Source organism: Postia placenta (genome assembly GCF_002117355.1).
Source record: "Postia placenta MAD-698-R-SB12 unplaced genomic scaffold POSPLAscaffold_1, whole genome shotgun sequence".
Classification (NCBI taxonomy): Eukaryota; Fungi; Basidiomycota; class Agaricomycetes; order Polyporales; family Adustoporiaceae; genus Rhodonia; species Rhodonia placenta.
In genome coordinates this window covers 2,007,365-2,019,623 of record NW_020169832.1, presented here as the reverse complement: position 1 = coordinate 2,019,623, position 12,259 = coordinate 2,007,365, and the positions used below count along the sequence as shown (strand labels likewise).

Genomic DNA, 12,259 nt, shown 5'->3' with positions numbered 1-12,259 from the left:
AGATCTGAGCTGGATTCCGTTACACTGTGAATATCCCTAACGTTGGACAGCCAATCACAAGGGCCTATGACGGCGACATCACCTTCTCCTCGTAGATTGATCATTTATGGTCCCACGGGCCACGGTAGCATCAGGCTCTACTAATTCATTGGAGCGCGCCATTACAGTGATATGGTCCAGGGCAAGATGTCCTCTTTCCGCCGTCTCTGATTTGGCGAAAAGGTATATAAGACTGCGCTGACAGAGGGCACGAAAGCAAGACATGTCGCATATCGATGTCTACACCGGCCTCTATGGCCTGCTCGCATCTATTCTCGTCTACTGGCTTGGCATGAGATGGAACCGCTCTCGGAGGTCTTTCCCCCCTGGTCCTCGTGGACTACCCCTCATTGGCAATGCTTTGCATATGCCAGCGGACCGAGAATGGGTCCAGTTCGCCGAGTGGGCGAAGACTTACGGTGCGTACATCGTGACGGCGAAAGTTCAGGCGTGTTTGATGCTAACACGTCCTCGCCTCAGGGAGTATTGTGCACCTCTCCGTCTTCGGGCGGTCTATTGTACTCTTGAGCTCTCCTGAGGTCATAACGGATCTCCTCGAGAAGAGAGGTGCTATCTACTCTGACAGACCTATCCTCCATTTCGCCGGCGAGATGTATGCCAGTCTGTCCTCGTTTGACATAAAATGCTGAAGAAGAATGTGCCTTCAAGGGTTGGTTATAACCGTTTCATACTCCTCGAGCCGTACAGTACTCGTTTGCGAGAGGAGCGCAAGATCATATTGAGCAACATCAACCCTCGTCGAGGTGCCGAGATACATCAAGTACAAGAAGCCAAGGTCATCCAGCTTCTGGACAAACTGCTCGATACTCCTGATTGCTTTCGGGATCACCTGCGATGGTAAAACTAGTATGCTCGCTGCATATTATATATGTTAAGTAGCCGCAATTCCAGGTTCGTCGCCGCTGTTGTTTTTCAGATATCGCACGGCCATGAAGTCAAGGACTTTGAGGACCGATTCGTCCGGCTCGCTGAAGAGACCACCCACGACTTCTCTTTGGCGGCTCAACCTGGACAGCACCTAGTCGACAGTTTACCATTATGTCAGGCGCTCATGAACGTCAGCTCAGAACATTTGACTGACCCTCGCTTGCCATCGTAGTGAAACGTATTCCTGACTGGGCTCCTGGCACTCATTTCAAAGACGTAGCTCGGGCGGGAAGGTTGCTATTGCGCCGGCTTCGCGACGAGCCTTACGACCATGTGAAGCGTCAGATCGTAAGCTGTGATGTTCAGCAGGACATTGCCGTTTTATAAGATTTTTGCAGGCGCGAGGAACTGCGTCCCCGTCTATCACAGCATCTGTCATCGAGAGCAACCCCAATCCTACTCCCGAGGAGGAAGATCTGCAGAAAAGCGCCACTTGTATGCTATATGCCAGTGCGTATTTATGTTTTGTAGGAATGTTATTTACTGACTGCCGTTTCTGTAGCGGGCGCCGACACAGTGGGTACATTTCGTGGTTAGCCGGTCGAGTCATTGTTGCTCATCTTGCGACAGACCGTATCCGCACTTGGCTCCTTCTTTCTCATCATGACTTTGTATCCCGAAGTTCAGCGTAAAGCTCAGGCCGAGCTGGATAGTGTTGTAGAGCACGGTCGACTGCCTACGTTTGACGACCGCTCCAAACTGCCTTACTTAGAGTGTGTCATGAAGGAAATTATTCGTTGGAACCCTGTGTCGCCACTAGGTAAGAGCGCTCTTTGCCAAGCTTTTTAAATCTTTAATCTGACTGCTGTTCAAACACGAGCATTACCGCACAGTCTCACTCAGGACGATGTCTATGAAGGGTACCATATACCCGCCGGCTCCACTGTGATCCCTAATACTTGGTACGCGCCCGATATGATTTTGAAACAAGTAAATTCTCATATCCTCTTTCCATGCGCAGGGCCATTTTGCACGATCCGTCGCTGTATCCTCATCCCTTTGAGGTCATACCTGAGCGATACATCGACGCTGACGACAAACTGAACCCCGATCCCCGGACGTTCGCATTTGGTTACGGACGACGGTCAGTCTCCAAATATTCCATCTAGCACGCCCCGCAGTGTCTCACATTGCCCTAGAGTCTGCCCGGGACAGTTTCTAGCTGACCACTCCCTCTTCATTGTTGTGGCAACGGTGCTCTCGACGATGAACATCGGTAGAGCAAAACGTGACGATGGAACGCCCATTGACATCCACGTCGAGTACTCCGGAGGTGCTATCAGGTCAGTTATTTCTAGGATGGTTTCTACTGTCTACTATTTAATTTGAGAGCTGACCTTCTCGCACTGTGGTAGCCATCCCAATGAATTCCAATGTTGTATCACTCCTCGTTCGCAGGAGGTCGGACGAATTGTCAGGCATGCGGCGGGTAGCAACTTAGCTGAGACGGCGTAGTCACGTATGTGCTTAAATATGTTACAGAAGAGACGACTGGAATTGCATTTGGATCTAGTTGCATTGGAGACAAAAACATGCGATAACGTCGCGTCCAACCGTTATTGTGATTCTAGTGTAGCAAATGACAATGTGTACTGGATACAATCATGGACGTCGACTGGCCCAATACCGTGATGTACAAACCTCGTACTGATACATGTGCAGAGTCAACGCTATGACTGCAAGTCGTGTGGGCAATAGGAGCAGTCCTTGTGCGCGTCCAGGAGCGCCTGGAGTTTGGTCAGCGTCCGTTCGAGCGCGATGATCCCACCTCCTGTCAGTCTCGGGACTGCCAAGTCTCGATCTACTTCCGTCTCCTCTTTCGAGGACCTGCTCTTCTCAACCAACTCTCGTGCATCATCTAGCACCTTCTTTAGTTTCCTATTCGTGTAGTAGAACCAGTGGATCTCCTGATCCAGAGCACCCAGGGGTATTTCGAGCGCACGACGCACGAAGCCTCGCGAGAGGACGTATGCCTTCTCATTATAGAGACGACTGAGACAAGGTTAACATCCCGTCATCGACAAACTGGACAATAGGAGCTGACCTATTGACGATGCCCTCTTCAGTACCCCTGAGCTTTTCATATGCGGGCTCGCAAAACCAGCTGTACTATCGATGAGTGGCCGAAAAAGGCGAACAGCTACGAACGTACGGTTCCTTGACAAGGACAAGACCCTGTATAGATACGAAGGCTTGGAGGAGCGATGATCTTGCTGCGCTCCAGGTTTCGTTTCTATCACCAGCCCACGTTCCCAGAATGGAGAGACAGACTTTCCCTTCTTCGTACAAGTTACTGAAATCGCTTGTTAGGATCCAATGTAACACAAATAGAGGCTATTGCTAACTCACGGATTCACTGTCGAAAATATGCTGTCGGTATCTACATGAGTAACTCAGTGATAATGACATCACGTACCTCGGCCATTGCCATTGGTCCAGCTAAGGAAGTGCGCAATGGGTGGGGTGTGAGGGAAATTTGAGTCGAGCATCCAATCAATCACGAAGGGGGCATCCTGGTAAGGCGTGTTCTCGGGACCGATGATCAAGCAGCGCAACAGATCCGTTCGGTCCTCAAATGCTCGGACGAGGATCGAATCTTACACCTTGTCAGACGAACGACGTGCGACAGCAATAATCGCACATACCTGGCAGGCTACTTTGTAGCGCTCGATACTCCTTAGTTAACCGTGCTAGGAAATTGCGAGAGGTCTGCGCGGGTGGTGTCGAGTAGAAAGCGTGATCAACAGGTGCCGTCGCCAGAATCTCGAAGCGTTTCCAATGTGCCTTCCCGTCCTCAGCTTCTGCCTTGTCCGCGTCATCTTCCTCCATAGCATCCTTTGGCACGTCCGGTGATACTGGCCGTACGGCCGGCGGGGACGACTGCGCCCCAGTAGTTACACTCTCATCAGGAATGTCAACCTCCGAATCAATCACCATCTTGGCTTCAATGTCTTGTACTGGCAGGACCGTCGGACTTGATGGAGACCACTCTCTCGCATCGACACTCATTGCGTCTTCCTCGTCAGTCGACCATTCCTCCTCATCCTCGACATCACCTTCGACCCAATGTCCATCCTCGTCCATGGCCCATACCTCTACACCCTCTTCGCCCTCTTCACCTTCGCCCTCAGATGCGTCATCGCCCCATAGGTCCTCAATCTGCTCTAAACCATCATACAGTTTAGTGAGCCGTTGGAGGGGCAGCACTGATGTTCTGCCATCCGGAAGCATTACGTCGACAGTACCGTCTAGCCGAAGCTTTATGCGAGACCGTCATTGGCAATGCATCTACAAGAGATGTATTTTTGCGTACCTCTGCTACTTCCCCAAACCAGTTAAGTTTCGGATTCCCCTTCTCCGGCCTTTGAATCTCGCCCTCTTCGATGCTGGGGTCTTTTCCACGTCGCTCCGCGATGCGATTACCAATGTCTGTCATCTCGCGACGCCAACCTCCCAGTTGACTAGTCTCTGGCGAAAGAGGAGGCTCCCGTACCCATTCTTCTATCTCACCGATCCTGGGGACCATAGGCGCCTCGGCACCATTTGTCTTACCTTCCTTGTGGATGAAGACGAAGTCGCCGCGGCGGACACCTAATCCATCGTGTGGTGCAACTGCTGACCAGTCCGACATGCCATGAGGATCTAGCTCAAGGACCGATGCAAGCTCAGTCATTGCTGTGTCGAGACAGAGAACCTGCGCTGTTCTGTCAACAGCGTTCACAGATTGCACAATGGCAGCACGTCTTTGATCTTCGGTCTTCCAGATGACATGATCGCCTGGCCTGCGAAACAATAGTGAATATGGTATAACTGTGATTTCCAGGATTTCGACTGAACGTACCAGCAATCGTATTCGTCCGGATTCAAGTACGGAATGGTCTCCGTTGCATTGAGCGTCTCTCGTGTACCGTCTTGCCACAAAACGGCGATGGTTGTCCGAGTTTCCTGAACGACGAATGTACGAACCTCTAACACGAGGTTTGGATCCTCTTCTTTCCCATGCCGGGTAACGGGAGCATCAGCCACGTCTTTGAGCAGGACACGATCTCCGACATGAAGAGCCTGTTCTGCTCGTCGACGCACTAGCGTCAGCTTTGCCAGATCGAGACCATACCAGAAACGAGCGGGACGGAGTCGCAACTGCGCCTCGGAGGGCTCCAACTACAGAACCTGTCAGTTATGCCAGGTACCAGTATGGTATAACCCACAGATTGATTTATGGCAAGCCATGCAATAGCCAGCACTGTGCGCTTCACGGAGACAACAGTGTCCTGGTTGCCTGGCCGCACATTGCCTGGCAGGAAGCCGAATATGCTCTGCACGCCAGACATTGGCTGTGGCAATATGTCCTGTGGAAGACATAGGTAAGATGCTACGCTAGTCGGTACAACATGCATACCGGTCCTTTCTCGCCCACTGCGAGACGGGCGCTGAGCTCTGGCACGCGCACAAGATTGCCGTTGCCCATATCGACGACAGCTTCGTCAAACATCTTTCTGTATATCAATATGACTTCCATGCGAGCCCAGTAGCAATGATAATCACCTCCACAACCTACGCATAATCAGCGTGCAATTTTAAATTGAGCAGCATACAAATACGCACCTGCCCGACCCAGTCATCATACACGACATAGTCACCCATGTCAATGTCAATTGCAGACTGCACGTCACTAGTGTTCTTCCACTCGGGAAGAGGTACAGAGCTGATGGCGTGCTCAAAGCGGCCATTTACATCAATACTGTATAAGGACGGTTCAAGCTCCTGAAGAGATTAAATGACGAACACACGCACCTGATGACCACTCCTGAGACTACATCATCTATACTGCGTTTCACAAGGTCTCCAGGCTGGTACATTCGATCGACCAGCTCCAGGTCCGATTCCGGTAGTATCTCGCGACTCGGACGGGGCAAGTAGGAGACACCGACTTCACCCTAAAGGAGAAGTGGCAGAGATGCTATGTTTGAGCGAAAGATGACGTAAAACAATTGGTAGAGACGCGCCTGCTTGAGTGGCCTCATGAGAGGATCGGTGTTCTCTGCCGGGGGCGGAAGTTCCTCTGCATCATGCCAACATCGCTAACAGCGTCTCTGGGGTTGAGCGACACTTCAGCACTAGAGACAAGAGACTGATAGACTCACTAGCACAATTCCATAGAGCTCAGGGTTGTCCTTGCGCCTGACAATATCCTCCTGGTAGAACTAGACGCAATGAAGGCGTTCGTATCTTGTGGGGATCATACCTGTCGCATTATATGGGCCTTACCTTAGCGGTCGTGCCACGGGACGCTGCCGGGGCCATCTCGTTTGGGGCTGCTTTGCGTAATTTCGGGTAGCCGAGGAGGAAGAGCGGGGTGAAGAGTGGTATGCACAGGGCTAATGGCCCAGGCTATGAGCAATCTGGCGTCTACTTCCTCGGCCTGACCATCGGGGGCCTGTGGACGACTGTTTGTTCCTGACCCTCGACCTGAGCTCAATTGTTATTATTGCTGGCGTTCTAGAGTGTTGTAGCATTGCTCTTCTGCGAAATTTCTGTGTGCCTGGCCTTTACCGTCTATTGGTCCTTGCAAGGCTGAACTTCATAGCAAATTCGACACTCTCATTGGTCAGGGATTTACTTTGTCTATCGAGTCTGCTGCGAGCTTTGCCAGCCACTGGATCTTGGGAGCAAGAAGAGACGCGCCCTGGGTTGGTCTTCTGCATCTATCTTACCGACGGGTATCGGTCGTTATCCTGCACATCATGCGCGAGTCGCCAGACCGCAACATCCGGCTACACAAGTGACAGCACAAATGTGGACGGTTTGCATGGCATTTGATCAACGGCAGGTTACTAGCAACACAATGAATAGCATGCTTTATACCAGGACTGAGTCTCGAACTAGTGTTCGAGTTGCAGTGCGGCATGACAATGGTATACGACATGCCCTCTGCTTGAAATCAACAGTAGGCTGCATCATCGTTGCACCTGGGCTACTGTGGCCAATGTATGTCCCCAAATCGCAGAGCTACAAACTATGGTAGTCCTGCTGCAGAGGGCTTTGGACTATATCGGATGTCCACTCAGCGTCTTCTCGGACCGGAGCGCAGCCACACTTAGCCACACTGGCGGCAGCATGTCGGATCACTTGTCGCTTTCGCTCTGAAACGTTCGCTGAGACGCGTCCACTTGCATTTGATCTAGTGTTGCCGTGAGGCAAGGCTCCTCAAAGCCTGAGGTGGAAGTGTACCTTGAGGCGCCTTGAGGACAACTCAAGACGACCACGGTTGCACAGGGAGCGGACACGTTACCGCAATGCGACACGGTTGGTAAGATTTGTCGTACAACGCGTGTCGGTCATGGTAACACCCACAATGGCTGTTCTATAAGCACGCTTAACCGGCCTCTTGCAGTTGGTATTAATGGTCGATCGCTGTACTACACACATGTACAAAGAGATTACAATGGATGCGCAAGACGTACCGCGCTCAGACAGTGGACACAGTCTGTGAAAGCAATTTCCCAGACTGTGAACATTCTGGTCATCTCTGTGCCATGCAAATGTGTATTCATTTGAGTGATGCCAAGTCCCACCGAGACTACATCGAAGCATATAATGGCAACAAGATAGAAGCAGTGTAAATAGGGACCGTGATATATCATGCCTCAAACTTCATTTCTCGGCCATTTGGTTAAGATTGAGCACACCAGCGCTCAAATTATGGCGAACGGGAGCTTTGACGGGTGCCACAGATGTCATTATTCTGGAGGAACTCCGCTGATCTGCTTCGCCAATCTGTGGGTCGGCGCCTCAAAAACCGACGTCCAGATTGTAATCTAGCGCCCACCTCAAGCCACCTCATTGAAGCACCTGAATTCACCTCACGGGAAACAGTAGTTTGGCCACCATGGGATCCCTTACTATCTACGAACTACCTGCAGAGCTCATTATACACATCTTGAATGCCCTTGATTATAAAACACTCCTGCATACCAGACAGGTAGACCCATCTCGGACATATCCAGCGATGCGTATCAAACCTCACATGCGTTTGTTCAGGCCTGTCGTCTGTTCAACAAACTCTATCAGAATGCAGCAGGTCTCCAGTACAAGGTCGAACTCGCGGTGGCCAACATGGAAAATGGCCCGCCGAGTGGCTTGGGCGCCGCTGACCGTCTGCAGAGACTTAAGCAGCATCAAGAAGCATGGGCGACTCTAACGCCTAACGCGCAACAGATCGTCCCGATGCTGAAAGGCTCGGTATGGGAGCTCTACGGCGGCGTCCTCTCGCAGGCACGAGGTTCCTCTACCCTCGCGTTCAAGCAGCTGCCATCGGTCGTGAGAGGTATCGAGGATAAAGAATGGACCGTCAGCGGTCTCGGATTCGATATTCGGGATTATGGCATGGATCCATCACAACAGCTTCTCGCTATTATACAGAAGCCTGCACGGTATGTCCGACTCTCGCCTTGCGCAATTGTCATTCACTGACCTCCCGCAGTTCCAGTGTTAATAACGAGATGATCCAGATTCATCTCCGCTCGTTGTTCACGGGCGCCTCGCACCCTGCCGCTCATGATCCCGCTGTTTTGACCCATACGCCGGAGGGCATACGCCACTCGTTTACCATTCAGATATCGTCTGTCTTCCTTGGCATCCTCTTTGAAAGTCGGGATGAGCTTTATAATGAGCTTGTAATATGGAATTGGCAAACAGGCGCTATCGAAATGGTAAGCTCCTTGCCGACCGGATCGCGCAAAGGTGTGCTGATGGGTGTGGCAGTGGATGAGCGGAACAGAGATTGCGTCCTTCCAGTTTTTGTCAGACCGGCACGTCCTGGTGGGCTATGTGATGCCCCTACTGAATGTTGACCAACTTGGAGCGCCGCCGCGCGAGCCGCGGCTCGTGGTGGTTGACTTCCTCGTGGCCGCCCCGGAGAAAGTGGAAGCGAAGCGTGCCGACTTCGTCTGCTCTTTCCACTTCCCAATACTGGCGCAGTGGGCGATCCCCCTCGCTGTCTCGATTCGGTCGGACCCAGCCCCGTCGTGGACACCACACCGCGATCTCCAGGTGCCGTTCTATACCTCGCGGGATGAACGACTGTTCGTGGTCACATTCTGGGCAGCCGACGGCGGCAATGTCAGGACGATCCTGCTCTTCACGCTGACGTCTTCTCTCTTCGCGCACATCGAGACGCTGCAGCCTGGAGAGAAGAAACGTCGCTTTGCCTGGGGAGAGTGGGGCCCCATGGGCAGCCGCATGATGATGGCGCCGACGGGGCATTCGGACACATGGGTGTGCTACGTCTACGGGACGAAATTCGTGTCCCCGCGTCGATGGGGCATGCAAAAGGGCATCCAAGTCTACGATTTCAACGTGCTCCCGTACAAGCGCCGGCTGGCCGAGTTGAACACGGACAGTGACGCAGAGGTGGAAAAGTACAGCTGGATCAGCGACCCGTCAGCTCTCGGCGACCTGGTTCTCATCTTCCAGGGACCAGTCTCGACGGGCCTGCCGTACCGCGTGCAGGTCATGTATCCGCCTGCGGACGACAACGGGAATGACTACGAAGCGGTGATGTTGAGCGAAGACACACTGATCACTCTTGCGAGCGTGAGTTCCGCGATTGCATGTGAAATAGCGCATACGTCTGATGATGCTACGTGGCCCGCATATAGCAGAACCGTGAACGTACATACCGCCTTATGACCTTCTGACGTCTTGGCAAGTGGAAGGCGTTTTGTTTTACGTATGCGGTATTATTCCCCATTGGACGGCACCGGAGACGATCGTTGACGGCCACTGGGTCACCTCGTGCAGTGATTGGAATGGACGACTGCTCGAAGGCTATGAAGGCCAACTTGGCGGCGCTGCCCAGTGCAGCGTTGTAGATCATAGCTTATAAAGGCGTCCGATCATGAGCATGGTTCATAAAGAAGTAAGAGCACGGACAACGGGGGGAATTGCGGTAGTACGATGGCGCGATTGTAGCGAATCTGTGTATATGACATGTTATAGGCTCAGCTGAGCTCTGAGTGAATTGCGCTGCTGGAAGTGTCCTTGCTGCCCCTCAGGCAGTAATTGCGCAGGCGCCTGACTTCGCGAGCAGTGCACGAGCGTTCCGAGTCAGTCGCTGTACGCTGTAAGATTTCGTTGATTACCAGGAACGTGCTCCCCGCTCGTCAATTCATCCATGATCTCCTCCTCATGACCGGAACCCTTAAAACAGCCCCCGGCTACCTGACTTTACCACCCAGCGTCTTGTTCCCCTCTCGTCTGCGATGTTTGCACCCTCCGTTCGACACAGCAGCTGTAGGGTAGCTTCGGCGTCCACCTCAAAAGCTCACTCCGCGCATACATTCAAAGCTTTTTATGCGGTGCGCTGTAACTCTACGTCATTGACAAGGTCAACGGGACTGACAATGGCTACAGACCATCCGTGACTTGCGGCGCTCGTCTGCGTCCGTTCCAGACGCAGAAGATGTAGACCCCTCCGACAAGGTACATTTCAGAGCCTACTGCACCCATTATCCTCTCGCTGACCCGCGCCTCAGGACTTCATTATGTCCATCCTGCGGGCTAACCCGTCTCTACGGGATACACGGTCATATTTCGCCTCATTCGGCCCTCGTCCCAAACCTGCGCTTCGTCCGTCTGTTATGCCCGTCGAGGAGCGTCTTCCCGCTCCGTCAGAAACATATGAAGCCGAGGAAGCTCGTCCGCCGGACATCCACCAGCAGCCGCGGAGCCATGTCGTTGCTTCCATCCTCAATCCCATTCACCGTCGCACCGCTCTTGTCAAATTGCAGACTCCATTTACCGACCGCCAGCTAGAGAGCATTGCAACAGGCATGGTGTACCTCGAAAAGCTCGGCCTTGTGAGCGTCCTGGTCATAGAGAATGACCGGCTTCCCAAGGGCGAGGACGGCGAGCGCGCGGCTCTGCTAGAAGAGACGATGCGTATCGTTAGCGCGCTCGAGAATCAAGGCGCAAAGGCACGGCCTGTGCTGGGCGCCGTCGTCCGCCTCGGACCGAAACCAGGGGATGAAGACGCTGAGCAACGTGATTTCGCAGTGCCGGAGGCCCATACATTCCCTTCAGACCTAGTCCACATTCGCTCAGCGCTGCGGGCGGGAGAGATCCCGGTTATCCCGCCACTCGCGCTCGACTCATTCTGTCGCACCGTACGTGTCGACGCGAATGACGTTGTGGCAGCGCTTGCACGCGGCATGGTCGAGGCTACAGAGGCGGACGGCCACAAGCGGGATGCAACATACGACGGCTACTCCGACGAGTTTGACCTAACGCCCTTGCGCCTCATGATCATCAACAAGGAGGGCGGCGTGCCTTCGTACGCGCGTTCGGGCATGCCCCACCTCTTAGTCAACCTGGACGCCGAGACCTCGTACATCAGCGAAACCTTCGACCCCAGATGGCGCGCCTCCCACCCGACCGCCCTCTCCAACCTGTCCCTCGCGCGCACATGCCTCGCGTACATGCCGCCCTCCTCGTCTGCCGTCATGGTTTCGCACCGCTCGCCGAGCTCCCTCATCGCGAACCTCATCACGAACAAGCCCGCGGTCAGCTCGAGCCTCCCGCACGCGCTCTTGCAGGGCAACCGCAAGCTCACGCCGCACACGCCGACGCTCCTCCGCCGCGGCCTGCCCATTCGCGTGCTGCGCTCTGTTGCGGAGATCGACAAACCCAAGCTCAAGGCGCTCCTCGAGCAGTCCTTCATGCGCACGCTCGACGAGGACCCCTTTTGGGCGCGCCTCGAGCGCCACCTCGACTATGCGATCGTCGCAGGCGACTACTCTGGGGCAGCCATCGTCACGCGCGAGTTCGAGGAGCGCGAGGGCGCCACATCGGGCACGCCCATTGCCTACCTCGATAAGTTTGCGGTGCTGCCGAGCCATCAGGGCGATGGCACCGTCGACTTCCTCTGGGTCGCGTTGCACGACGAGTCATACGGGCTTGGCCTGCCATTCTCTGCGAACCCGAACGGCGGGAAGCAGGGCGAGGGCGAGGGCTGCGACCTTGTCTGGCGCAGCCGCGCGGACAACCCCGTCAACAAGTGGTATTTCGAGCGCAGCTCGGGCCACCTGCGGCTGGGCAAGTGGATCATGTTCTGGTGTGATGCTGAGAAGCGGCTGAAGACGGTGGAAGGCCGCCGCGGGAGTGCAGGATTGTCGATTGTGGAAGAGTGGGAGCACGATCGTCTGCCGAGGTGGGCGGACGTCATTGAGAAGATACCTTCAAGTTGGAAGCCATGACACTTTGCGTCATACCT

General features: G+C 53.9%; 4 protein-coding genes across 4 annotated transcripts; 3 read left to right on the top strand and 1 right to left on the bottom strand.

Annotated features, from left to right (window-relative positions):
* Positions 1-262: 262 nt before the first annotated feature.
* Positions 263-2,442, top strand: POSPLADRAFT_1051616 (hypothetical protein; the record flags this gene model as incomplete). Its single annotated transcript, XM_024480187.1, has 12 exons — positions 263-458; positions 520-652; positions 709-897; positions 952-1,100; positions 1,160-1,275; positions 1,326-1,437; positions 1,490-1,503; positions 1,558-1,747; positions 1,808-1,889; positions 1,949-2,071; positions 2,127-2,270; positions 2,343-2,442. 12 exons carry the CDS (start codon positions 263-265, stop codon positions 2,440-2,442), a joined length of 1,548 nt encoding a protein of 515 aa, XP_024344274.1.
* A 135-nt stretch (positions 2,443-2,577) lies between these two features.
* POSPLADRAFT_1064105 (hypothetical protein) lies at positions 2,578-6,291 on the bottom strand (the record flags this gene model as incomplete). The annotated part of the gene is made up of 15 exons (XM_024481763.1): positions 2,578-2,979; positions 3,032-3,091; positions 3,140-3,280; positions 3,337-3,343; positions 3,404-3,583; positions 3,633-4,245; positions 4,301-4,769; positions 4,829-5,148; positions 5,196-5,336; positions 5,387-5,479; positions 5,593-5,728; positions 5,782-5,924; positions 5,994-6,068; positions 6,132-6,191; positions 6,256-6,291. The coding sequence occupies 15 exons, from the start codon at positions 6,289-6,291 to the stop codon at positions 2,658-2,660; spliced, it is 2,796 nt and encodes a 931-aa protein (XP_024344273.1). The 3' UTR covers positions 2,578-2,657.
* Positions 6,292-7,876: 1,585 nt separating this feature from the next.
* On the top strand, positions 7,877-9,297 carry POSPLADRAFT_1079533 (hypothetical protein; the record flags this gene model as incomplete). The annotated part of the gene is made up of 4 exons (XM_024482981.1): positions 7,877-7,969; positions 8,029-8,420; positions 8,471-8,699; positions 8,752-9,297. Coding segments are annotated over 4 exons (1,260 nt in total), but the record flags the coding sequence as incomplete, so codon positions are not given.
* A 1,235-nt stretch (positions 9,298-10,532) lies between these two features.
* Positions 10,533-12,242, top strand: POSPLADRAFT_1030514 (hypothetical protein; the record flags this gene model as incomplete). Its single annotated transcript, XM_024476733.1, has 1 exon — positions 10,533-12,242. One exon carries the CDS (start codon positions 10,533-10,535, stop codon positions 12,240-12,242), a length of 1,710 nt encoding a protein of 569 aa, XP_024344271.1.
* Positions 12,243-12,259: the final 17 nt, after the last annotated feature.